At 48.2% G+C, this 21,271-nt stretch overlaps 8 protein-coding genes across 8 annotated transcripts, besides 3 other annotated features; 6 read left to right on the forward strand and 2 right to left on the reverse strand.

Moving 5' to 3' along the window:
• Positions 1 to 850: 850 nt before the first annotated feature.
• On the forward strand, positions 851 to 3,789 carry TSTA_049150 (uncharacterized protein; the record flags this gene model as incomplete). Its single annotated transcript, XM_002485384.1, has 2 exons — positions 851 to 866; positions 923 to 3,789. 2 exons carry the CDS (start codon positions 851 to 853, stop codon positions 3,724 to 3,726), a joined length of 2,820 nt encoding a protein of 939 aa, XP_002485429.1. The 3' UTR covers positions 3,727 to 3,789.
• A 23-nt stretch (positions 3,790 to 3,812) lies between these two features.
• Positions 3,813 to 5,150, reverse strand: TSTA_049160 (diphthamide biosynthesis protein, putative; the record flags this gene model as incomplete). Its single annotated transcript, XM_002485385.1, has 2 exons — positions 3,813 to 4,996; positions 5,063 to 5,150. 2 exons carry the CDS (start codon positions 5,148 to 5,150, stop codon positions 3,828 to 3,830), a joined length of 1,257 nt encoding a protein of 418 aa, XP_002485430.1. The 3' UTR covers positions 3,813 to 3,827.
• Positions 5,151 to 5,382: 232 nt separating this feature from the next.
• TSTA_049170 (hydroxymethylglutaryl-CoA lyase) lies at positions 5,383 to 7,213 on the forward strand. The gene is made up of 2 exons (XM_002485386.1): positions 5,383 to 5,696; positions 5,755 to 7,213. The coding sequence occupies exons 1-2, from the start codon at positions 5,430 to 5,432 to the stop codon at positions 6,574 to 6,576; spliced, it is 1,089 nt and encodes a 362-aa protein (XP_002485431.1). The 5' UTR covers positions 5,383 to 5,429; the 3' UTR covers positions 6,577 to 7,213.
• Positions 6,656 to 7,153, reverse strand: TSTA_049180 (uncharacterized protein; the record flags this gene model as incomplete). The annotated part of the gene is made up of 2 exons (XM_002485387.1): positions 6,656 to 6,679; positions 6,704 to 7,153. 2 exons carry the CDS (start codon positions 7,151 to 7,153, stop codon positions 6,656 to 6,658), a joined length of 474 nt encoding a protein of 157 aa, XP_002485432.1.
• A 128-nt stretch (positions 7,214 to 7,341) lies between the features above and the next one.
• TSTA_049190 (acetylornithine aminotransferase) lies at positions 7,342 to 9,024 on the forward strand. Its single transcript, XM_002485388.1, has 2 exons — positions 7,342 to 7,565; positions 7,621 to 9,024. Exons 1-2 carry the CDS (start codon positions 7,437 to 7,439, stop codon positions 8,923 to 8,925), a joined length of 1,434 nt encoding a protein of 477 aa, XP_002485433.1. The 5' UTR covers positions 7,342 to 7,436; the 3' UTR covers positions 8,926 to 9,024.
• A 597-nt stretch (positions 9,025 to 9,621) lies between these two features.
• Positions 9,622 to 9,658: a sequence feature (T-rich).
• A 99-nt stretch (positions 9,659 to 9,757) lies between these two features.
• On the forward strand, positions 9,758 to 13,353 carry TSTA_049200 (uncharacterized protein; the record flags this gene model as incomplete). The annotated part of the gene is made up of 9 exons (XM_002485389.1): positions 9,758 to 9,933; positions 10,025 to 10,040; positions 10,090 to 10,112; positions 10,161 to 10,278; positions 10,332 to 10,431; positions 10,482 to 11,928; positions 11,976 to 12,072; positions 12,122 to 12,907; positions 12,960 to 13,353. Exons 1-9 carry the CDS (start codon positions 9,810 to 9,812, stop codon positions 13,351 to 13,353), a joined length of 3,105 nt encoding a protein of 1,034 aa, XP_002485434.1. The 5' UTR covers positions 9,758 to 9,809.
• Positions 13,354 to 13,833: 480 nt separating this feature from the next.
• On the forward strand, positions 13,834 to 19,308 carry TSTA_049210 (uncharacterized protein; the record flags this gene model as incomplete). Its single annotated transcript, XM_002485390.1, has 1 exon — positions 13,834 to 19,308. The coding sequence occupies one exon, from the start codon at positions 13,834 to 13,836 to the stop codon at positions 18,985 to 18,987; it is 5,154 nt and encodes a 1,717-aa protein (XP_002485435.1). The 3' UTR covers positions 18,988 to 19,308.
• Positions 15,679 to 18,843: a mobile genetic element.
• Positions 16,189 to 16,725: a mobile genetic element.
• Positions 19,309 to 19,655: 347 nt separating the features above from the next.
• Positions 19,656 to 20,984, forward strand: TSTA_049220 (ATP synthase oligomycin sensitivity conferral protein, putative). The gene is made up of 4 exons (XM_002485391.1): positions 19,656 to 19,930; positions 20,077 to 20,391; positions 20,449 to 20,538; positions 20,595 to 20,984. Exons 1-4 carry the CDS (start codon positions 19,769 to 19,771, stop codon positions 20,706 to 20,708), a joined length of 681 nt encoding a protein of 226 aa, XP_002485436.1. The 5' UTR covers positions 19,656 to 19,768; the 3' UTR covers positions 20,709 to 20,984.
• Positions 20,985 to 21,271: the final 287 nt, after the last annotated feature.

Raw genomic sequence — 21,271 nt, forward strand, 5'->3', positions numbered from 1 at the left:
GGATTCTGAGTGGATTCCCGGTGGAGCTCGATAGCAACTTCAGAACTCGACAGTGGACATGGTAGCGGGAACGCACGGTGTCCACTATAAACACTTATTTGGCAGCTAGTACGGAGTAAACAGGCCTACATATCGATCTGTCATGGTTCGTGCAGAGATTAAGAGCTGGTGGAGCAGGCCCCGTCATGGTGCTTTCAATTTCATATGTGTTGCCCTGCTGCAATGATCAATCTCGTTCTGTTTTATTGAACATCCTTGAATCATTTGAATGTATGTTAAAACTTGATGTGAGGATGCAAAACAACCCTAAACTAAGTTAGTTGACGGGATCTTAAGGCATGAAAGGAGGCCTCAGGCAGGAAGATGCAACACGACTTCCAGTCTCCAGATGCGTCCCACGCAGTAAGACTTGAGCCAGTTACTGTTATCATTTGAAAATTGCCTTTGTTAAATAGAGCAGATATGTGTGAAAAATCAGCTGATATCTTAGAGAGATCGAGAAACAGACCTCCTATCCGGGCACAGGGCAAATCTGTCACGTGACGTTGGAAGTATCATTCGCTGGTCGCGCCCTGCAATTTTTCCTCACTCACTCCAGGTCCAAGACGAATACAGCCAACACAGGTTCATCGCGTAAACGCTCAACGTCATCATACGCGTCTCGAAATCACCTCGGATCATCACAGCTACGAAGGAATTCTCTCAATTATTTCTGCGATTTTTATTCTCCTGCGAAGTCGATCGCTTGAGCGCGTGATTGTGTGACAAGGCGCGGAACTTCACGGTTGGCGAGCCTTTGGTGGCCTCCTATCCCCCAGCCCCGACATCACCAATTTCTAGTGCAAAGCCGATGCAAATCGACCCACGTCCGACACTGTCAATTATAACCAAGTCGTGATCTACTTGATAGATCATTATTCAGGGCATCTGCCGTATACTCGCATCCTGGCTCCCATCAATACGGCCTCCCTTGTGAGTGGCTACTCCGACCTGCAATGGGGGATGCCGCCATTGTCAGCTTATACACCTTTTGAATCTCTTCTCTTCTTCCAATGCCTTGCGTCACTTAACTCCCGTCCTACAAACTTTGCTGCGATCTCAGATACTCTACGCAAAAACCAATTCATCAAGGAAGATGATGCCTTTGACACGAATCGGTTAAGCCCGCAAGCTCTTGAGGACCTCTATACAACGTTGTTGCAGGAAGGAATACAAGATACTTCGGATAAGAATGGTCAGGCGCAGGATGGAGGCAACCCAAAAAAGCGCAAGATTGTTAGCGGCACTGCTGCTACGCAGTCCCAGATTGCGATTATTCCGGAGCTCGTGTCGCAGCTTTATGCGCGATACAAGGATCGAGTGACGAAGGAAATTCGAGATGAAGAGAAGAGATACAGAGATATAAGTCAGGAAATTGAAAGGCTGCAGAAAGATGCATTGCGGGAATTAGCGGTCCCTGCTCCGCCTGAGCAGAAAGCTCTAGCAGGCCCGACAGAGGCTGTTGCTGAGCAAGCCAGCGACAAAATGGATCTGGATGTCAAGCAAGATGCTAAATTGGTGGAAACTTCTGCTCTATCAGTTCCAAGAGTTCCTTCACAAGGCGTAGTCGATGCACAAGCTCACCCTGCGGTACCTCCAGAGCAACAAGCGACACCTATACCTCCTCCTGCAGCCACTCCTATTCCAAAGCCGGATCTTGCACCGCCTATACCAGATACGAGTAAGCAACAAGCATCGCTGCCAGCCGCACTTGCGCCAAAAGAAGGTACACCACAGCAGCTACCACCACAGTCTCCACAGATTTCCCAACCACATCCACAGCAACTACCACCCGAGCAAGCGATACCTGGAGGTCAAATACCAGTCGCTTCGACACCTCCTGTCAAACCAGCAGTCAATGGTAAACCTCCTACTCCATTGGCTCCACATCCACCGGTGATTCCACAGCTATCATCCAACATTCAAGTCAAAGTACCGCCGCCTCCTCAACCACAACGATTACCGCCACAAGCTGCACCTCGTGGTGCGGCAGCTAACCGCAACCAACCAAACCTCCCTCCCGGCTCGACACTTGCTTTCCAGGCGCAACAGGGGACCAGTCTACCCGCGACACCGACAAGCCAACGACAGGTTCAACCAGTACCCGCCTTTGGTAGAGGAACCCCTGTTCCAGTTGGCTCGCCAGCATTCTCACAGCTGCCACAAGGCCAACAGCAATTTCAACAATGGGCTCCACATCCTCAAGCAGGTGTATTTCCGGCGACACCTCATGCACCCCAGTACAACAACCAACCTTTGATGCCTAAGCAGGGTACATTTTTCCCACACACCGACACTACTGGAAGACAAGTACCCTTTGCACCGCAGCACCAGGGTCCGGCAACTCCTGGTCAGTATCCTCATCCAGTGCAGACTCCAATACAGATGGAACCACAGACGACACCATTAGCAACTCCATCGTTCTCCGATCCCAAGCAACCACGGCCGCACCGTCCGTCAATGGATACAGCTGGATCGCTTACTCCTTGGAAGCGTACTCCGAATCTTCACATAAACATTCCGGATACCCCTGGATCTCCGCCGCGACCTAAGCCTGAAGATATTAGTCCAATTAGTGAAAGAGCGCCGTCTCCAATCGAACTAGAGCTTCCTGCCAAGGAAGCGCCTCCGCAGAAGAAGCGTGGTCGTGGGAGAAAGCAAAGTGTACCCTCAGACACTGAAACAGCGACTGCAAGGGCCGAGAACTTGGCGGCTGTTGTTGAAACTAAACGTGCTGGGAGTATTGCATCTACCTGGAGCAGAGCACGGTCAGTAGCGTCTCGGGATGAAGAATCGGCTACTGAGTTGGCGACGGCTCAACGAAAGGTTAAGCATGAGGCTCCGCCAACTCCCGCAGGAGTATCGGAGGACGTCGATGTGGAGACGAGGGCTGGCCCTCGACGCAGAGCAGTAGTTAGTGCTGCAGAAGAAGCGCAAGCCAAGACAAGGACAAAACGGAAGCGAGGCGCCAGTGAAACATTGGAAATTGATACAATTCAACCAATGCCCTCTCGTAGTGTGTCGTCTCAGCTTGTATACTGTACTCGCAACTTCACTCGAACAGGAGCACCCATTATGAATGACGTTGCTGCTCATAAACATGCCTCTATATTCGCTAAACCGCTAACTGAGAGGGAAGCACCTGGTTATAAAGACTTGATATATCGACCACAAGACCTGAAATCAATCAGATCAGCACTCAGTCAGGGAAACAGAGCTGTCGCTGCTGCCACGGAGGCTGCGGCTGCTGAGGGTGAATCACCATTACCTACATCAGGCACACCATCAAAGAATACTGCATGGCTCCCCAAGACCCCCGATCTCATCCCACCCAAGGCTATAGTCAACTCCTCACAACTCGAAAAGGAATTAATCCGCATGTTCGCCAATGCCATCATGTTTAACCCCGCTCCCGAGGCCGAACGAGGGTTTGGTCCGTCCTTCCGTATGGTCAAGCCTGGTGAATCTACAGCTACTACAAGATCGGCCTCTCATCCGTGGGATTTGGACGAAGGTGGTATTATCCGCGATACGCGGGAGATGTGTGATGATGTTGAGAAAGCTGTCACAAAGTGGCGAGCTGCAGAACGGACGACTACGACGGATGAAACGAGCAATAAGAGTATGCTTTCTTTAAGAGGGAGTAGTGGTGATAGTAATGCGGATGGTACGGATGATCATAAATAGTCCGTCCACGCAAACGTTTGCGATGATTAGCCTACGCACAATATCAAATACGAATCTCTATTTCTATTCCGTAGTATCGTTGTCTATATGCAGTAGCTCATCTAAACAGAAACCTGTTCCGCCCTCGTCCTCCCAAGACCATCCTTCCCATAAAAATCCATCGGATAAACACCCCCATTCCCTTCATCCCACCCTTCCCTTCCCCCCAACGCCACCAAAGCCTCATAAGGGGTCAACAACGGCCTGGGAAACGCATACCCCCAATCAATACTCAACCTCGGACAAGCCACTTGCACCCAACATTCCACATCAGGCATCGAAGCCAATTTCCCGGGGAAAATCTCACTTAACAATAGATTCACGAACGGGATATTTTTGCGTCGGAGGTGTGATTCAATCAGCGACATTGTGTGCGGGTTTCCCTGACGACCTAATGAGCCTAGGATTATGCCCCATTTGCGCGCTGAGGAGGCGGATTTTATTGCGTCGCGCCGTAGGGTATGCATCTCTTCATGCTCGTATGTCTCGCGCGAAAGCACTCTCGAGTACGGATCGTACCTATATGCCGGTATTTTCGGATTATGGATCATGGCAGATTCAAGATGAAACCGTCCATCACCCAAATATAACAAATAATCAATTTCCTTGTCCGATAGTTGCGGCGACGTGCAACCTAATATCTCCCCCTTTGATAAGGGCATGATCTGCGGGATGACGACTTTGAATCCCGCGCGCTCTAATACTGGTTTCAGACCGTGAAGCGTCGCATTGAATTGGATTGTGCCGACTGTTGCGATGGTTTTGCCTGGTTGAAAGTTTCGTTCTAATGTCGCGATGAGATGGGATGTGTCGATGCTGATGTCCACAAAGATGTACAGTGTTTTGATAGTTGTTACGTCCACGGGTATCAAACAGCTGTGCGCATAATGGACTAATAAATCGCATCCCAGCGCTCGCGCAGTGTAATCATCTATACAGCAAGCCCCGTAGGTAACATCGCCCATAATCAAAGTTTCGACTCCATCACAGAATTCGGTGAGGATATCTGATATCGTGGTTGCGAATAGTAATAATCCTTCGGGGAATTGGAGGGCAACTCTTTTTGCGCCTAATGTTCGGATTCGATGGATTGTTTTCGGGATTTCGAAGGAGTAGTTCTTGGGGAGGAGGGAGATGGCGGCGAGAATGTCTGGGTTTTCAGTTATGGAGGTTGGGATACGGTTCAGGGTCCGGGGTGGTTTGCGGGGGGTTGCTGCGACATTGTCAGATCCTGTTATTATGTTTATACTAGTTGTAGAGCTTGCCTTTTTCTATGCTGGTGTTGGTGTTCGAAGACTCGGTTTGTGCCTGGACATCTGCTGTCCGTCTACCGACGAATCTTTTCTTTGGCTGCCGTATCGGCGGCCGGGGCGTTGCCGAGGCATCGTCTATGTCGTTCATATCCTCTATTTCTAGTACTATCTTTATATATCGTATGGGCGTATGCGCTAGAAGTTCATACAGGATGGAAAAGAATGGTGGAGTGTTGTAAAAATTAAAGGCGGGGGCTCTCCGATGCCGATAAGCCAACGCCGAAGCTAGCCTTCTCCGCATTTTAACATCAGTTGCCCCCGGGTAAACTTCGGCTGCATTTCAGCACCTCGAGAATGCTACACCGCACTCACTCTTCCCTTCACTCCAACAGCTAAGAAACACAGACGATCATGCAGAAATTCAAGCTATCTCTACGAGTTTCCTCCGCCTTACGAACTGCACATCCTCGAACGACCCCTCTTCGCAGCTACTCGACTGAAGCTCGGTTAACCACGGACCATGTCCGTATCGTCGAAGTTGGTCCACGAGATGGACTCCAGAATGAGAAGAAGTCCATATCTTTGGAGACAAAGCTTGAATTGATTAGGAGACTTGCAAATACAGGCGTTACTACGATCGAAGCTGGATCTTTTGTACCTGCCAAATGGGTGCCGCAGGTAAGTTTGTATCCAAGGGCTTGATGACCGTGTCGAGGTATTAATGATGGTGATATAGATGGCAAGCACGTCCGAAATTCTCCAACATCTGCTTAGAACACCACCTCCATCCCAAAACCAAATTGCCTACAACTACCTCGTCCCCAACATCAAAGGCCTAGAGAATCTCGTCACGATCCTGGAATCCGAAGGCGCAACAGCCGGATCCAAGGATGACGCAAAAGCAAGCACCACCACCGAAATCTCTCTATTTGCTGCAGCAACAGAATCCTTCTCTAAAGCGAATACAAACTGCACAATTGCCGAGTCGATCGAAAGGGTACGACCGATTGTGGCATTGGCCAAGGAAAAGGATATCAGAGTACGTGGGTATGTGTCTGTTGCTTTGGGTTGTCCGTACGAAGGACCGGATGTTTCTCCGGGCAAAGTAGCCGAAATAACTGCAACATTACTCGAAATGGGAGCCGATGAAGTCTCGGTAGCTGATACAACTGGAATGGGTACTGCGCCGCGCACATTGGAGCTTTTGCATGCTCTTTCAGCTGCCGGTATTGCAAACAGTGATCTTGCGCTTCATTTCCACGATACCTATGGCCAAGCACTTGTAAATACTATTGTTGGATTGGAACACGGGATCAGAATCTTCGATAGTAGTGTCGGTGGTCTGGGCGGTTGTCCTTATTCCAAGGGTGCGACGGGTAATGTCTCAACGGAAGATTTGGTGCATACCTTGCATGGGCTAGGAATGCATACGGGTATAGATTTGGAGGAGATGTCGCGAATCGGGGCGTGGATTAGTGAGCAGCTTGGACGTGCGAATGATAGTCGAGCTGGGAAGGCGACTCTCGCACGTATCGCGGGAGAGAAGACGTGTCCTTGATTGTCGAAAAGAAGAGATATTTTCATATGTAGTATTTATAGGCGAGGCTAGCTGTCAAAATAATGTACATAAACGAGTTTCAAGCAACACTGAAGATTTCCCGCTGTCAAGATCAAAAATCCGTCACCCGACCATTATAACTCCAATCCCCTTCATGACCCCATCTCAAAGGCTCATTCTTCGGTCCTCCAACTTCCCCAGTCTTGGGATTTATATCACCTTCAAACTCAGGCTTCACAGTCTGCCTAAGATGCGGAAACAACTCTTCATCTGTTTGTGTACTTGAATCGTCTTGCGCTTGAGGAGTCGTAGTGGCGACGGAATCCGGCGATTGATTCACCTTCGGAGGTGTGCGTACTGGAGTACTAAAAGCGCCCGTTGATTCTCGTTGAAGTCTTTCGAAGATTTCTTGCTCTTCCTTGGGGAGTCGTGGTGGTGCTGGACCACTGGCGAAGGGAGACTTGTCGTCGGCTACTCGGCGGTTATATGAGGATGTGAGAGAGCGGCGGAACGAGAGGAAAGCTCGTCGGTGGATGGGCGCTATCCTCCGAGAAATAATTGTGATTGAGGTTCTCATATTGATTGAATATTCAAGTGTTTGTAAGTAGAATAGTGCTGTTGGCATAAACTCGTGGGTGTAGATGGAGAAGGCAAGAGTCGCGCGCCTTTTGAGTAGATTTCTTATCGATAAGAACTTCTTCCCGGCCGATTTTCGGTGTCCCCGTCGAGTCATACCAGAGACATTTATTTATCACCAATTGACTCACCACTGACTGCTCGAGACCTTCTGCGGTCTATATATTTCTCTTCCTGGTCCTTTTCCTACGACTTCTTCTGTTATTCGTACAGACTGATTCAAAATGACAATTCGTGCGGCCGCGCGCCGCCTACAGTCGGTCAAAACTGTGCAACCTCTTTTCGCAGCACGCTCTTTCAGTTCAACGTCGCATGTATACAGTTTACCTCGAGATGAGAAAGCGCGAATTTTGGTATGTATCCGCCAATTGATATAATTGATGTATATGTTAGTCTAATATTCAGTAGAAAGAAAATTCACTGCCCACGCCCGATCCCGGCCCAGATTCAGCTACAGCCGCCTTCCTTCGAGACCGAACTCCATACATGGTACCTACATATGTGCGTCCAACACCTGTCTTCGTCAAGGGCCAAGGAGTCTATCTATGGGACATGGAGAATCGACGATTCCTCGACCTCACAGCCGGCATCGCCGTGAATGCATTGGGTCATTGTGACCCCGAAATCACAAAAGTGATATCCGAGCAATCAGAGACATTGATTCATGCCTCGAATTTATATCATAACCCCTGGACAGGCGCGTTGAGCAAGTTGCTCATTGATGAGACCCTCGCATCAGGCGCAATGCGTGATGCATCTCAAGTATTTGTGTGTAATTCCGGCACAGAAGCGAACGAAGCTGCTATCAAATTCGCGCGTAAAGTCGGAAAGACGCTTGATGCCTCTGGTGAGAAAGTTGAGCTTGTCTCTTTTCAGGGTTCTTTCCATGGACGGACTATGGGTGCATTGTCAGCGACGCCGAATCCAAAGTATCAACAACCATTTGCACCCATGATTCCGGGTTTCAAGTACGGCGCCTTCAATGACGTGGAGCAATTAGAGACTCTCATCACGGAAAAGACGTGCGGCGTCATTGTGGAGCCGATTCAGGGTGAAGGAGGTGTCAATGTTGCTACACCGGAGTTTTTGATCGCTCTACGCGAACGATGTGATCAGGTTGGTGCCGTGCTCATCTTTGACGAGATTCAGTGCGGTTTATCTCGTACCGGCACCCTTTGGGCACATGCGAACCCTGCATTTGCTCCCAAAGACGGTAGCAAACAACCCGCTCATCCAGATATTCTGACGACCGCCAAAGCCCTCGGAAACGGTATCCCTATTGGCGCCACCATCGTCACCGACAAAGTGTCATCAGCCATCAAGACGGGTGATCACGGCACCACATTCGGTGGGAACCCACTCGTTTGCCGTGTAGCGCACCACATCGTCCAGCGATTAGCCGCACCAGAACTCCGGAACGGCGTAGAAGTCAAATCAGCACAATTCGTCGCCGGATTCAAGCAACTACAAGAGAAATACCCAGACATCATCTCCGAGATTCGTGGCGCGGGTTTGATTCTAGGTGTTCAACTTTCGGAAAAGTATGCTTCCAAGGCTACTGATGTGTTGACGGCGGCACGACAGCGTGGTCTGCTGGTGATTACTGCTGGCGAGGGATGCTTACGATTTGTGCCGGCGCTGAATATTACGGAAGAGCAGATTGAGGCTGGATTGAAAGTTTTGCGGGAGAGCTTTGAGGCTGTTTTTGAGTAGATTGCCAGTGGTTACTGTTGTATACAAAAGTTCGGTCGATTAGCGTTGGATGCACTTAGACGATGTTGGATCAACAATGCAAATATTAGATTTCGGTTGATATACTACTTGCCTACGAGACATCCCGGACATCAAAGCAGCTGGAGAACTCGTAGTTTAACTGGACAGTGCCCGCGAGATATTCGTCAAGAGTAAATCCATGTAACAGTCCTACCTTTCAAGTAGAAAGACAGTCGCCTCGCAGACCGGCGCAATACGCTACACGAATTCCGTACTACGACCCTACACGGGTACCGTATGGCAGATTGCAATTGACAGTTTGGATGAAAGCAGCTCTCAGAGCTAATCTGCTTCTTTTCCTGGACGCAATGCCTCGCAGTATGCCAGTTCTAGGGACTACGAAGTTCCGACTGATAGGCACCGCGAGGCGGCGAGATGAGTTGGAGTATAACGGGGTATTGTTCTGATAGATTTTGATATCTCGTCCCACAATAGAGATCCAATGAAAGAGCACACAACATGCGGGATCATGTCGATTTGGAGCTCTCTCGTTATAGTCAGTCAGTCTAGACCAAGGACAGCGGAAGGGTGCTTTGGGGCAAGCCGATGTACGTAAAGAGGGAAAACAGGGAAGCTGACAAAGTTATCGATAACGGCTTACGTAGCTTCCCATGATAAAAGCTAGACAGCTGTGGCTTTCTTTCTCTCTTTTTTTTTTTTTCTTTTCTCTTTTACGTACTTATCCTCGGAGAAGGGATAATACGTAGAGCTCCATATCTGATTACTGATCCTGTTGCTTTCAGGCAGTTTTGTTCTTTTCAAATCTTCCGTTCTCCAATCTCTGGTTCTCCGCACTCCGTGCTTCGCGATCTGAATCCCCCACCATGGTCGTCGTCAACGACGTCGAGTACCTCTGCGACGAGGAAAGGAGGCTGCAGGAAGGCCGCGCGCGAAAGCGATACTGGAAGAAATGGGGTCCTTATGTTGCCGAGAGACAATGGGCGACCGGTTCGTTTTTACCCCTGTCATTGGATTTGGCGGCGATGATACAATTGATAGCGGGAAGATTGATCGCTAATTGTTCTCAATGCGAATATAGTGCGCGAGGATTATTCGTAAGTATTCTATATTCAGACATGAAGCAGATAACTAATTTTGTTGCAGTGAAAACGGTGATGCATGGAGTCGTATGTACTGAGGTGCTTGTGTTGCAAGTGTCGCTAATCGTGTGCCAGACTTCTCCCATGATCATTCCCGCTCAAGAGCCTACCGATGGGGTGAGGATGGTATAGCCGGAGTGTGCGACACACACGGTCAGCTCAACATTGCATTTTCCTTCTGGAACGAGAAAGAGTCAGTATCCGGGTACGTCTTAGACAGGATCTGCAGTGCTAATAATCTTGCAGCGACTTCCTCAAGGAACGACTTTTCGGTCTTTCGAACCCACAGGGAAACCATGGTGAGAGTATCAAAGAATGCCATTTCCATCTTGACAATACGCCCTCGGTAAGTTAGTTGATTCGCTATGTCAAGCACCTTAATGCTAATTCAACAAGCACTCCTACATGAAATATCTGTACAAATACCCCCAGAAAAGGTTCCCCTATCAAGATCTAATTGATGAGAATGCGCGGCGCGGAAAGCAAGACCGGGAATATCACCTACTTGATACGGGCATTTTCAACGAAAATCGATACTGGGACATTTTCATCGAGACTGCCAAGGAGGCAGACGACGAAGAGGAACTGTCATTCCGAGTGATTGCATACAACAGAGGCCCGGAACCGGCACCTCTGCATATCGTGCCACAGGTGTGGTTCCGAAACACCTGGACCTGGGGCTGGGAGGACAAGTCCAAGAAGCCTATCATTAAACAGGAGAGTCCTCTCAAAGTCAAGTCTTCGCACCATGCTTTGGGAGACCGTTACGTCACTCTATCTCCTTCCCCGTCATTCAACGGAAGTGAGGAAGATATTCAACCCCGCATGCTCTTCACAGAAAACGACACCAACAATGAAGCGTTGTATGGAACGAAGAACGACCAACCCTACGTCAAGGATGCATTCCACCGATATATTGTTGATGAAGAACAAGATGCCGTCAACCCGGCCAACGAGGGTACCAAATTCGCAGCTTGGTACGCTTTTGACGAGGGCGATGGCGTTCCACCTGGCGAGTGCGCTGTTGTTCGATTCCGATTCTCCAGGAAGAATGAAGACTATGTCAATGAGGAACAACTTGACAATGTGATTGAACAGCGAAGATCGGAAGCGGACGATTTCTATTACCGTATTAACCCTCTTCCAATGACGGAAGATCTCCGAAATATTCAAAGACAAGCTCTTTCGGGAATGTTGTGGACAAAACAGTATTACCACTTTATCTGGGATCAATGGGCTAATGGTGACCCTGCCATGATACCTCCTCCGCCGGGCCGGAAGAACGTTCGCAATCAGCAATGGAGACATATGTACCTGGATGATATCCTGTCTATGCCGGATGCGTGGGAATATCCTTTCTTTGCCGCATGGGATACTGCCTTCCATTGTATTCCATTGGCTATGGTCGATCCTGAATTCGCTAAGAAGCAACTTGACCTGCTTACGAGAGAATGGTACATGCATCCCAACGGTCAACTTCCAGCTTACGAGTGGAACTTTGGTGATGTCAATCCGCCAGTGCACGCTTGGGCCGTCTTCCGAACGTTCAAAATCGAGCGCAAGATGTACGGCCGGCAGGACCTGGACTTCTTAGAGCGTGTCTTCCAGAAGCTACTGTTGAACTTTACCTGGTGGGTAAACCGCAAGGATGCTGACGGCAAAAACGTCTTTGAGGGAGGTTTCTTGGGTCTTGATAACATTGGCTTGTTCAACCGTTCTGAGCCATTGCCCACAGGAGGTGTTTTGGAACAAGCGGATAGTACCGGCTGGATGGCTTTCTACTGTCTCAGCATGTTGAACATTGCTCTTGAACTTGCAAAGCACCGTCGCACTTATGAAGATAGTACGTCAGATGCTTAGTGTCTTATGGTCCTCTGCTAACGAATTTAGTTGCGTCGAAATTCTTCGAACATTTCATCCTCATCTCTGATGCCATGTCATTCAGGAACCAGGATGGATTGACTTCTCTATGGAACGACGAAGACAGGTAAACAGTCTTTCGCTCGTAAAGTATTTCAAATACTGACTGTGTCAAGTTTTTACTACGATTCCATCTCATACGGTGGACCCTGGTCGCAACAACTCCCGGTTCGATCTCTGGTCGGTCTAATTCCTCTATATGCAGTTTCTACACTCGAACCCGAGATTATCAACCGTTTTCCGTCGTTCAAGCGGCGCCTTAACTGGTTCATTGAGAACAAAAACGATGTTGCCGAACGCAACATTGCTAGTATGAGTCATCGCGGTAAAGACGATCGATTGCTTCTCGCTCTTGTCAGCAAAGACCGCCTAGAAAAGATCCTCAAACGCATGCTTGATGAGACAGAATTCTTGTCAGATCATGGCATTCGCTCCCTGTCCAAGTACCATGAGAAACACCCATTCTCGATGGATGTCAATGGTCAGAAGTTCACGGTCGGATACGTCCCTGGTGACTCTGACAGTGGACTATTTGGCGGCAACAGCAATTGGCGCGGCCCAATCTGGATCTGTGTCAATTTCTTGCTCATTGAATCCCTCTTGAGATTTTACATGTTTTACGGTGACTCTTTCAAGATTGAATGTCCGACCGGCTCTGGTGACTACATGCATTTGGGTCATGTTGCTGAAGAACTTCAGCACCGACTGCAGCACTTGTATGTTAGGGACTACGACGGACGCCGTGCCATTAACAACGGTAATGATCTGCTCGACTTCGATGAGCATTGGAGGGATTACTTGTGGTTCTATGAGTTCTTTGACGCCGACACGGGTCGCGGTCTAGGTGCATCTCACCAATGTGGTTGGACCGGCCTACTCGCCAAGGTCATCCACGACACTGGGTATGCTTGAAAATCAAGATACATGCAACGATAATTTACTAACATGACACAGATTGAACTGCCGTCTCCCCCAAACTCCTCGCACTCCCACCAGCGCAGCAGCACATTACTTCGACGACGTCTTCAGTCGTCCCAACAGACCACCCAAGGGAAATCGCAGGCCCGGCCGTTTTCTCCGGCGTTCATCGACTAGCCGCTCAATCGGGAATCGCAGTGATTTTGAAGCTAGCATCCATGGAGGCGAAGCCGATGACGAAAACGAAGATGCGGTGTCTACCAATGGCACGGTACCGCATAGTGATCGCATGGAAGAAAATTTTACTAGCTATATTGCGGATCAACTTAATCGTGTTAGAAATAACACGACGCTGGGGGCATATGAGGATGAGTTTGTGACGGAGGCTGATCACGATGGAAATGGGACCAACGGGACCAATGGACATTAGTGTCGGAACGTGAATATCAAACCCTACACGTTTTGGCACCGGATATAGTTAGTCTGACGCGGCACGTGCGTGCCGCGTATATCTAGCTAGCTATCCCCGTCCCCCTCGTTCTTGGGGAGAAGTCACAATATTAGGAATCAAGATATCTTCATATTGTCAGGCTCATTAGGCCGCTTCGTGTTCGCGCCTTACTACCGTCTATGCTTCGTGATACGGACCGTAGTTAAACCAACACTGATCAGTGAGGCCCACAGATCAGACCTTACCCCTATTCTCACTTATTCGAATCCCCCTTCGACCTCGCGTCGATTACCACCCTGCTGCGCCGATATACGCACCAAATCTCTTGCTCGTGAGCTCTTAGCTGAGTCTCATAAACCTTACGAATCCACCCGTACGAACCTACGTACGAAACCACCTTCGACCCCGAGTCGAATACCCCTCTCAGTGCGCCGATATACGCACCGAATAACCGACAATATGGCACCCACGGATTATACAGATTTTGATCCGAATGGCAAGGACCGCAAGACAATCGAACCATGCGTAATAACACGAACAAAGATCTACACCGATCTGTACGACGACGACCTATGGTTTACCTTCAAAGATGATTTTGGAGACTGGACTACAGATAACCTTTGCAAAGCGACCGTACCAGTCCTTGGAAAACTACGTGACGTACTGCGAACCAATGGTATATATGTACCAAAGGGTGGACACGCAGGAAGAGTATTAGCGAACACACTGACTCTTCCAGAACCACACGAATGGACTAAAAGTGAAGTTGTTGAACACATACAGCTTAAAGGGACCTTCAATTCCCCATTTATCCAGTTGAAGTTCGCTGCCACAATCAAAAGAATCAACGACGCCGCAAATGTGACAATACAAAATAATGCTCAATTCGTGCAAGAAGATACCCCCTCTCCACCGTCAACGAACCTACACGGCATGGTAACAAGAATGAGAGCATCCGCAGGTGGCCTACAAGATATGATACCACACGCTGAGACGGCACCACCGACACCGACACCACCGGCGCCGCAGGCACCACTAGTACAAGTAGCGACACCTACCCAAACGGCAACATGGCAAGGAACGGGATATGTGCCAGCAATCCGCGACCAAGAAAGAATGTATTCGCAGGTAGGACAATTTGCACCGTTATATGTCAACAGCATCGCACAACTTCGGAAGGTGTACACTACAGATAGCACCAAGTACGGCGATAATGAAGACTCATTCGACCTAGCTCATAATATCTTCTTAGACCTCTGCCGCCAGATGGGTCTACATACCGCAGAAGCACGGAACCAGGCATTTTCAGTTATGCTCAAAGGACTCGCACTCGACTATTACTACACGTGGAAAGATCAATGGGAGCGCATGGGAATCGACCCCGCTGTGGCAGTCAAAAACCACTTCGAAAACGACGAGCACCTACGAAAAGTGCAGACTGACTGGGATGCGATAAATCTTTATACGGTAATTGTAAAGTACCCTGAAAAATCAACTACTGAATGCTTAGAGATGATGTTTCGAGATATCCAAAAGCTCTACCACAAATTGCGACCAGAACTACGAAACGAGGTTATTTGGCACGCAAAGCTCATTTCTGCTACTCGAACACACCCAGCATGTCATGCAGCAACTGGAAATCCCGCATCTACGATCCCTGGTCTCATGCAGAGCCTTCGAGGAAGTGTCAGCCAATTTGAAGACACTAAGCGAGCAGCGCAACAGCACTTCGCAGGCACATATAATACTGATCCGTATGACGTTCCACGAACGAACATGACAGAACGTCGCTTCTTCAACAATAATCTACGATACCAGCCTCAAAACCGCAGCCGCTTTACTCGGAAACCATCTCGTCACTTCAGAGGTCCCAGAAACGACAAAAAGACATGTTATATCTGCAAGAAACCAGGACACTTATCATATAACCACTCGGACGAGGAGCGCGAGGCACACAAGCGTGAATGGAATAAAAACAGATCTGGGAGTTATCAACAATTTATGGCTGAAATTGAGGGCTGGGAATATGACCCTGAATCAATTGAAGAACTAGCATCAAGTGGCGCTTATTTCGAGGATGACAGCAGTGATGACGAACCTCCAAGGACCAAGGATTCAATTACTTCCAAAGATTCAGCCAATAAGAATGCACCACTCCAGACTACCTCAACCCATTTTGCCAGCGCTTTCTTCACTACTGATGAGAAGCCAAAGGGAGAATTAGGAAAGTTAATTACTACAGAGTTAGCAAATCGAGCGACCATGCACTGCGTCAAAGCCCTGGCAACAAAGGAAGCACAAGATGGTGACAATATAGAGAATGACGTTGAAGAAACGATTGATACAAGCACCTACGTTTCGGCAAGCCGATACTCCGAAGAAACATGGCGAGGTATTCTCATTGACACCGGCGCTGCAGACTTCTCTACAGCCGGATACAGTCAATTTCTCGCATATCGGAAAGCTGTCAAGGGAGCCGTAATGGACACATCAACTGTCAATTCAGTAGGGATCAAATTCGGCTCAGGCGATCCCGTACGCTCAAAAGGCTCAGTCGACGTCGATACACCAATTGGCCGAGTCCGATTCCATATCCTTGAAACAATGACACCATTCCTACTCTCTATTAAAGACCTAGACAGACTGAACGTATATTACGACAACACCAAAGACCTTCTCATTGGCCCGAAAGAGAACATGACTACCCAGGTTATACGAAGATTCGGCCACCCATTCCTTATATGGCAGGAGACCTACGAATTATGCCTTATGGAATCACTTGACGAGAATCCCTGCTTCCTCACAGAAACAGAATTACGGCGCTTACACCGCCGATTCGGTCACCCCTCAACTGACAGATTCTACCGCGTTATCGAACGCGCAGGCCACGACGCTGACCGTGAAGCAATTGAGCATATTCGCAAATTCTGCCATCATTGTCAAATCCACGGTAAATCTCCCGGCCGTTTCCGCTTCACATTGCAAGACGATATACATTTTAACCATTCAATTATTGTTGATATTATGTATATTGATGGTAAACCTGTACTTCATATTATCGACGAAGCAACACGTTTTAACGCCGCACGTTGGCTACCTAATATATCTTCAAGCGCAACATGGGACGCCCTACGTGCCGCATGGATTGATACGTACCTAGGACCACCAGATCTCATTGCAACTGACGCTGGAAAGAACTTTGTGAGTAAGGAATTCTCACAGCTCGCGACATCTATTGGCACCACTGTCAAGAGCGTTCCTATTGAAGCTCATTGGTCAATTGGCATGGTTGAACGCTACCACGCCGTACTACGTCGCGCCTATACCATCATCTCCGACGAATTGCCAGATCTACACCCCGATATGGCGCTACAAATGGCCGTAAAATCTGTCAACGATACTGCCGGCCCCAATGGCCTCGTACCCACGCTTCTCGTATTTGGTGCCTACCCACGACTTACGCAAAACGACGCACCAGCAATATCAGTTGAACAACGTGCTACTGCACTCAAGAAAGCAACTGCTGAGGTACGAAAATTGTACGCACAACGACAAGTAAGAGATGCACTCAATACCCGTAACGGCCCGTCAACTATAGTGATCCATTCGCTACCACTTAACTCGAACGTCCTTGTATTCAGAGAAGGAAATACCGGCTATGCTGGAAAATGGGAAGGCCCATACAAACTATTAGAAGTCAATAACGAGACCTGCACAGTCGCACTTCCAAGTGGCCCAACTCAATTCCGCTCAACCGTTGTAAAGCCATACTATGCCGAGGACATGCCACCTGAGGATATTGCCACTACTCTAGACCATGATAACGCACCTGAACCCCCAACACAAGGAAATGCACTCCTACCGCCATCGACTGTCAAAATCCCCTCTCAACGACCGCAGCGCAACCGTCAACCATCCGCTCGATACCGAGATGACGATTTCGAAGCATACATCAACAATAAGGAGATTACTCAACCTCGAGCTGACTTTGACGAGGTATTGGAACAAACAAGATTTACTGACTCACGCAAGCAAGAGGTGGATGGCCTATTGGAGAGAGGTGTCTTCCACTTCGTGCATGAGAATGAAGTTCCCAAAGGTGAACGTATTTTCAACTCACGATTTGTGGATGAGATGAAGAATTCTGGCACCGACAAGGCCTTTGAAAAATCGCGACTTGTTGTGCAGGCTTACAATGACGAAGGGAAGGACTTCATATTGACTGAATCACCAACTATACAACGCTGTAGTCAGCGCCTGATTCTATGCCTGACTGCCTGTATGGTTACTCACTCCCTATGGCTACGAGACGTTGTTCAAGCGTATATTCAATCGCAAACGTATCTTAACCGTGATATCTTCGTACGACCGCCACTAGAACTCGCCATCCTTCTTTCACCAGGCACACTGTTAAAAGTCGTCAAGCCTCTATATGGGATCCCCGAATCAGGCAATCACTGGTTCAACACGTACCATAGCCATCATACAGAGAAACTGCAAATGGAGACGTCAACCTACGACCCGTGCCTCCTGCATTGCACTAATTCTAGTAATGGTTTTGGTGTTGTTGGCATGCAAACTGACGATACCCTCATCCTTGCTGACGAAGCTTTCGCCAATCGCGAAGAGAAGGAAATTAAGGCTGCCAGGATACAGTGTAAACCTCGTGAACGACTTTCGCCTACAAACCCCTTGAAATTCAATGGTGGCCTCATCTCGGAGACAGCCCAGGGTATTTTGCTCAACCAAGAACGCACCTGCAGGCTAATACAAATTGTGCAAGAGCAACATGCTAATACGACAAGTTCCCGGGGAAAGATCCGCAAGAATGTATCGCCAAAAGAGCAGTACGTATCTCAACGAGCGCTCGGTGCCTATATCGCTTCCTTGACGCAACCGGAAGCCGCATTTGACTATGCCTTTGCAGCACAGAGTACAGATCCGCAGAAAGAGGACATCAAACTCCTCAACAGGCGCTTGCAATGGCAAATCGACAACCCATCCCGCGGCCTGAAGTTTGTCAAACTTGATATCAACAGCATCAAATTATATGCCTTTGTTGATGCGGCATTCGCTAATAATAAAGACCTCTCGTCACAAATTGGATTCGTTATCGTACTCGCTGACGCTTCAAATAACGCGAATATTGTACACTGGTCCTCGGTCAAGTGCAAGCGGATAACGCGTAGCGTACTAGCTTCGGAGCTATACGCCATGGTTAACGGCTTCGATTTTGCTGCCTCTATCAAGGCAACGATTACGCAGATTCTGCACCTCGAGAACCCGCTTCCGCTAGTGATTTGCACGGATTCGAAAAGCTTATATGACTGCCTTGTGAAGCTCGGTACGACGCAAGAAAAGCGGCTCATGATCGACCTCATGTGCCTCCGCCAGTCATACGAGCGTCAAGAGATTACAGAAGTCAAATGGATAGATGGCAATAGCAACCCTGCCGACGCCATGACAAAGAACAAAGCATGCAACGCTTTGCAGATCCTTGTTGATACGAATAAGCTACATATCACTGTCGACGGCTGGGTAGAAAGGTCTACCACGACACCGCAAAATCGCGCGATCAAAGCAAATTCGGTGGCATTCGCAAATCCCCAATAATGTCCCGAATCCTCGTGTCTAACCACATTTTCTTTTGCTTCATTCTTCCCGCATGTACAGAAAGCATTTATGTATTGTTTACTGCACCATTCCCTACACCAATCCGTTTGTTTTATCAACCCGGTGCCGCTCGTTATTTTTCCTATTTTTAGAGAGTTGCCAGTGTCGGAACGTGAATATCAAACCCTACACGTTTTGGCACCGGATATAGTTAGTCTGACGCGGCACGTGCGTGCCGCGTATATCTAGCTAGCTATCCCCGTCCCCCTCGTTCTTGGGGAGAAGTCACAATATTAGGAATCAAGATATCTTCATATTGTCAGGCTCATTAGGCCGCTTCGTGTTCGCGCCTTACTACCGTCTATGCTTCGTGATACGGACCGTAGTTAAACCAACAATTAGATATTGAGATATTGAGAGTAGAAAGAGGATGAGATGGGTAGACCACCATCTCATCATTTCATATAGTTATTACTTAGCGTATAGCGAGTTGCCATAATTGAGAGAAGTATGCATCCCCATAGATTTTCCTGAGAAGTAGATTGAAATTAACAACCCTAACCCTATGAAGAAACGGCGAGTTTCGGGTGAACCTAACACGTGACATCCCAAAACAGAAAAGCGTGCTTGGCTCCAGAAGAACTTCGGATGTTGCTGGACTCTCCTCCACGATGAACCGTCACGATCAGCTTCTTTCATTGCAACTTCCCCTCCACCAGACAATCGACTGTCTGGTAATTCGCATTTCCTCGAGAATACACTCTCAGCTCACTACGTCACGATGTTGTCCGCTCGTGTCGCCGCCCGCGCTGGGCTCCGCAACTTCCAGGTTCCCCGATCGGTTGCTGTGGGAGGATTGAGGACTTATGCTGCTGCTGCTCAGCAGGATGTGCGACCTCCTGTTGCTTTGTATGGTGTTGATGGTACTTATGCCAATGCATTGGTATGTTTTTCCTTTCGAATTTCTTGGATGTCCAGAAGGAAGCGTCCATCCGACCGGAAACCAATTGCGCGCTGTCAAAAAAAGAAAACAATTGCGTCGTCAAAGAAAGATGCATTCCGAAACTAACAATGAATGAATTGGAATAGTACACCGCCTCCGCAAAGACGTCCTCGCTCGACTCAATTGCCAAATCCCTCTCCCAACTCGGCGAAGTCTTCAAGAAGGACGCAAAACTCACCACCATCCTAAACGCACCCACCCTCAGCGTCAGCGACAAGCAACAAATCATCAAGGAATTGCAAACCGTTGCTGGAGGCGACAAGAACGATATCCTCAAGAACTTTTTGTCTACTCTTGCCGAAAACAATCGTTTGGGATTGTTGGAGGGTGTTATTGAGAAGTTTCAGACTTTGATGAGTGCGCACAAGGGTGAGATTGAGTTGAGTATCACTAGTGCTCAGGTATGTTTTCTTCTCTTCCATCTTTTGGCGAATGTGTTTTGCTGAGGAGTGGTAAAGGAACTCGACACCAAGTCCATCCAACGCATTGAAAAGGCTGTTGCCAAGTCCGAGATCAGCCAGGGCAAGAAACTCAAGGTCGTCACCAAGGTATGTCTCATTTTCTCCCCTATCTTCCTCTATAAACCCACCCTGACACTGAAAAGGTCAACCCTGATGTCCTCGGCGGCCTCATCGTCGAAGTCGGTGATCGTACCATCGACCTCAGCGTCTCTTCCAAGATCAACCGTCTCAACAAAGCTCTTACCGATGCTGTGTAAATTACTCCTTACTTCCTCACTATATTATATTATCCCAAACACTTTTTTTGTCTGAATTAGAATCATTTGTTAAAATACTATTTCTTTTGTCTTTACTTTTCATTGTTTGGTCTTTCTGAGTGACTTGTATACAGTAGAACCTGGCTATAACGAATAGAAGGCCTCTCAGGGCCCTAGTCAATATATCCAGAAGATGTGGGTTCAATTTAGGGATGAAGGGCACTCCTAATGTATTAATCTATTTTAGTATTAATAGATTGGATGCTCCTCGGTTCCATATAAAAGTCATCCAAGCCGATATTAGTGGAAATATGGAGGGCCCTTCTTTTCGTTATAGCCAGGCTCTAGTCTGTAATGAGGCAGTACCACTTGATCGTACATTTTCTTCTCTGCTGGAAAGAAATCGGCATAAATGACCCGTGTCTGCGAAGAAGGAATATAATAAGAAATCCCAGCATCCACGAGCACGAGATCACGACTACTGGGAAACTCGTAGTCTAATAGGATTTGTTCGCTCATTGGGAAGTGAGGTTTAAACTTGTCAACAGGAAAATGCCTTCATA

This window comes from Talaromyces stipitatus, genomic scaffold, assembly GCF_000003125.1.
Source record: "Talaromyces stipitatus ATCC 10500 scf_1105507295515 genomic scaffold, whole genome shotgun sequence".
Lineage (NCBI taxonomy): Eukaryota > Fungi > Ascomycota > Eurotiomycetes > Eurotiales > Trichocomaceae > Talaromyces > Talaromyces stipitatus.

What these genes read in the sequence shown, in the direction of transcription:
- TSTA_049170 (XM_002485386.1), top strand. Translation starts at nt 5,430, where the DNA reads ATGCAGAAATTCAAGCTATCTCTACGAGTTTCCTCCGCCTTACGAACT. An exon ending in CTGCCAAATGGGTGCCGCAG is followed by an intron (nt 5,697 to 5,754) that starts GTAAGTTTGTAT and finishes ATGGTGATATAG; the next exon opens with ATGGCAAGCACGTCCGAAAT.
- TSTA_049190 (XM_002485388.1), top strand. Translation starts at nt 7,437, where the DNA reads ATGACAATTCGTGCGGCCGCGCGCCGCCTACAGTCGGTCAAAACTGTG. An exon ending in ATGAGAAAGCGCGAATTTTG is followed by an intron (nt 7,566 to 7,620) that starts GTATGTATCCGC and finishes AATATTCAGTAG; the next exon opens with AAAGAAAATTCACTGCCCAC.
- TSTA_049220 (XM_002485391.1), top strand. Translation starts at nt 19,769, where the DNA reads ATGTTGTCCGCTCGTGTCGCCGCCCGCGCTGGGCTCCGCAACTTCCAG. An exon ending in GTACTTATGCCAATGCATTG is followed by an intron (nt 19,931 to 20,076) that starts GTATGTTTTTCC and finishes GAATTGGAATAG; the next exon opens with TACACCGCCTCCGCAAAGAC. An exon ending in AACTCAAGGTCGTCACCAAG is followed by an intron (nt 20,539 to 20,594) that starts GTATGTCTCATT and finishes GACACTGAAAAG; the next exon opens with GTCAACCCTGATGTCCTCGG.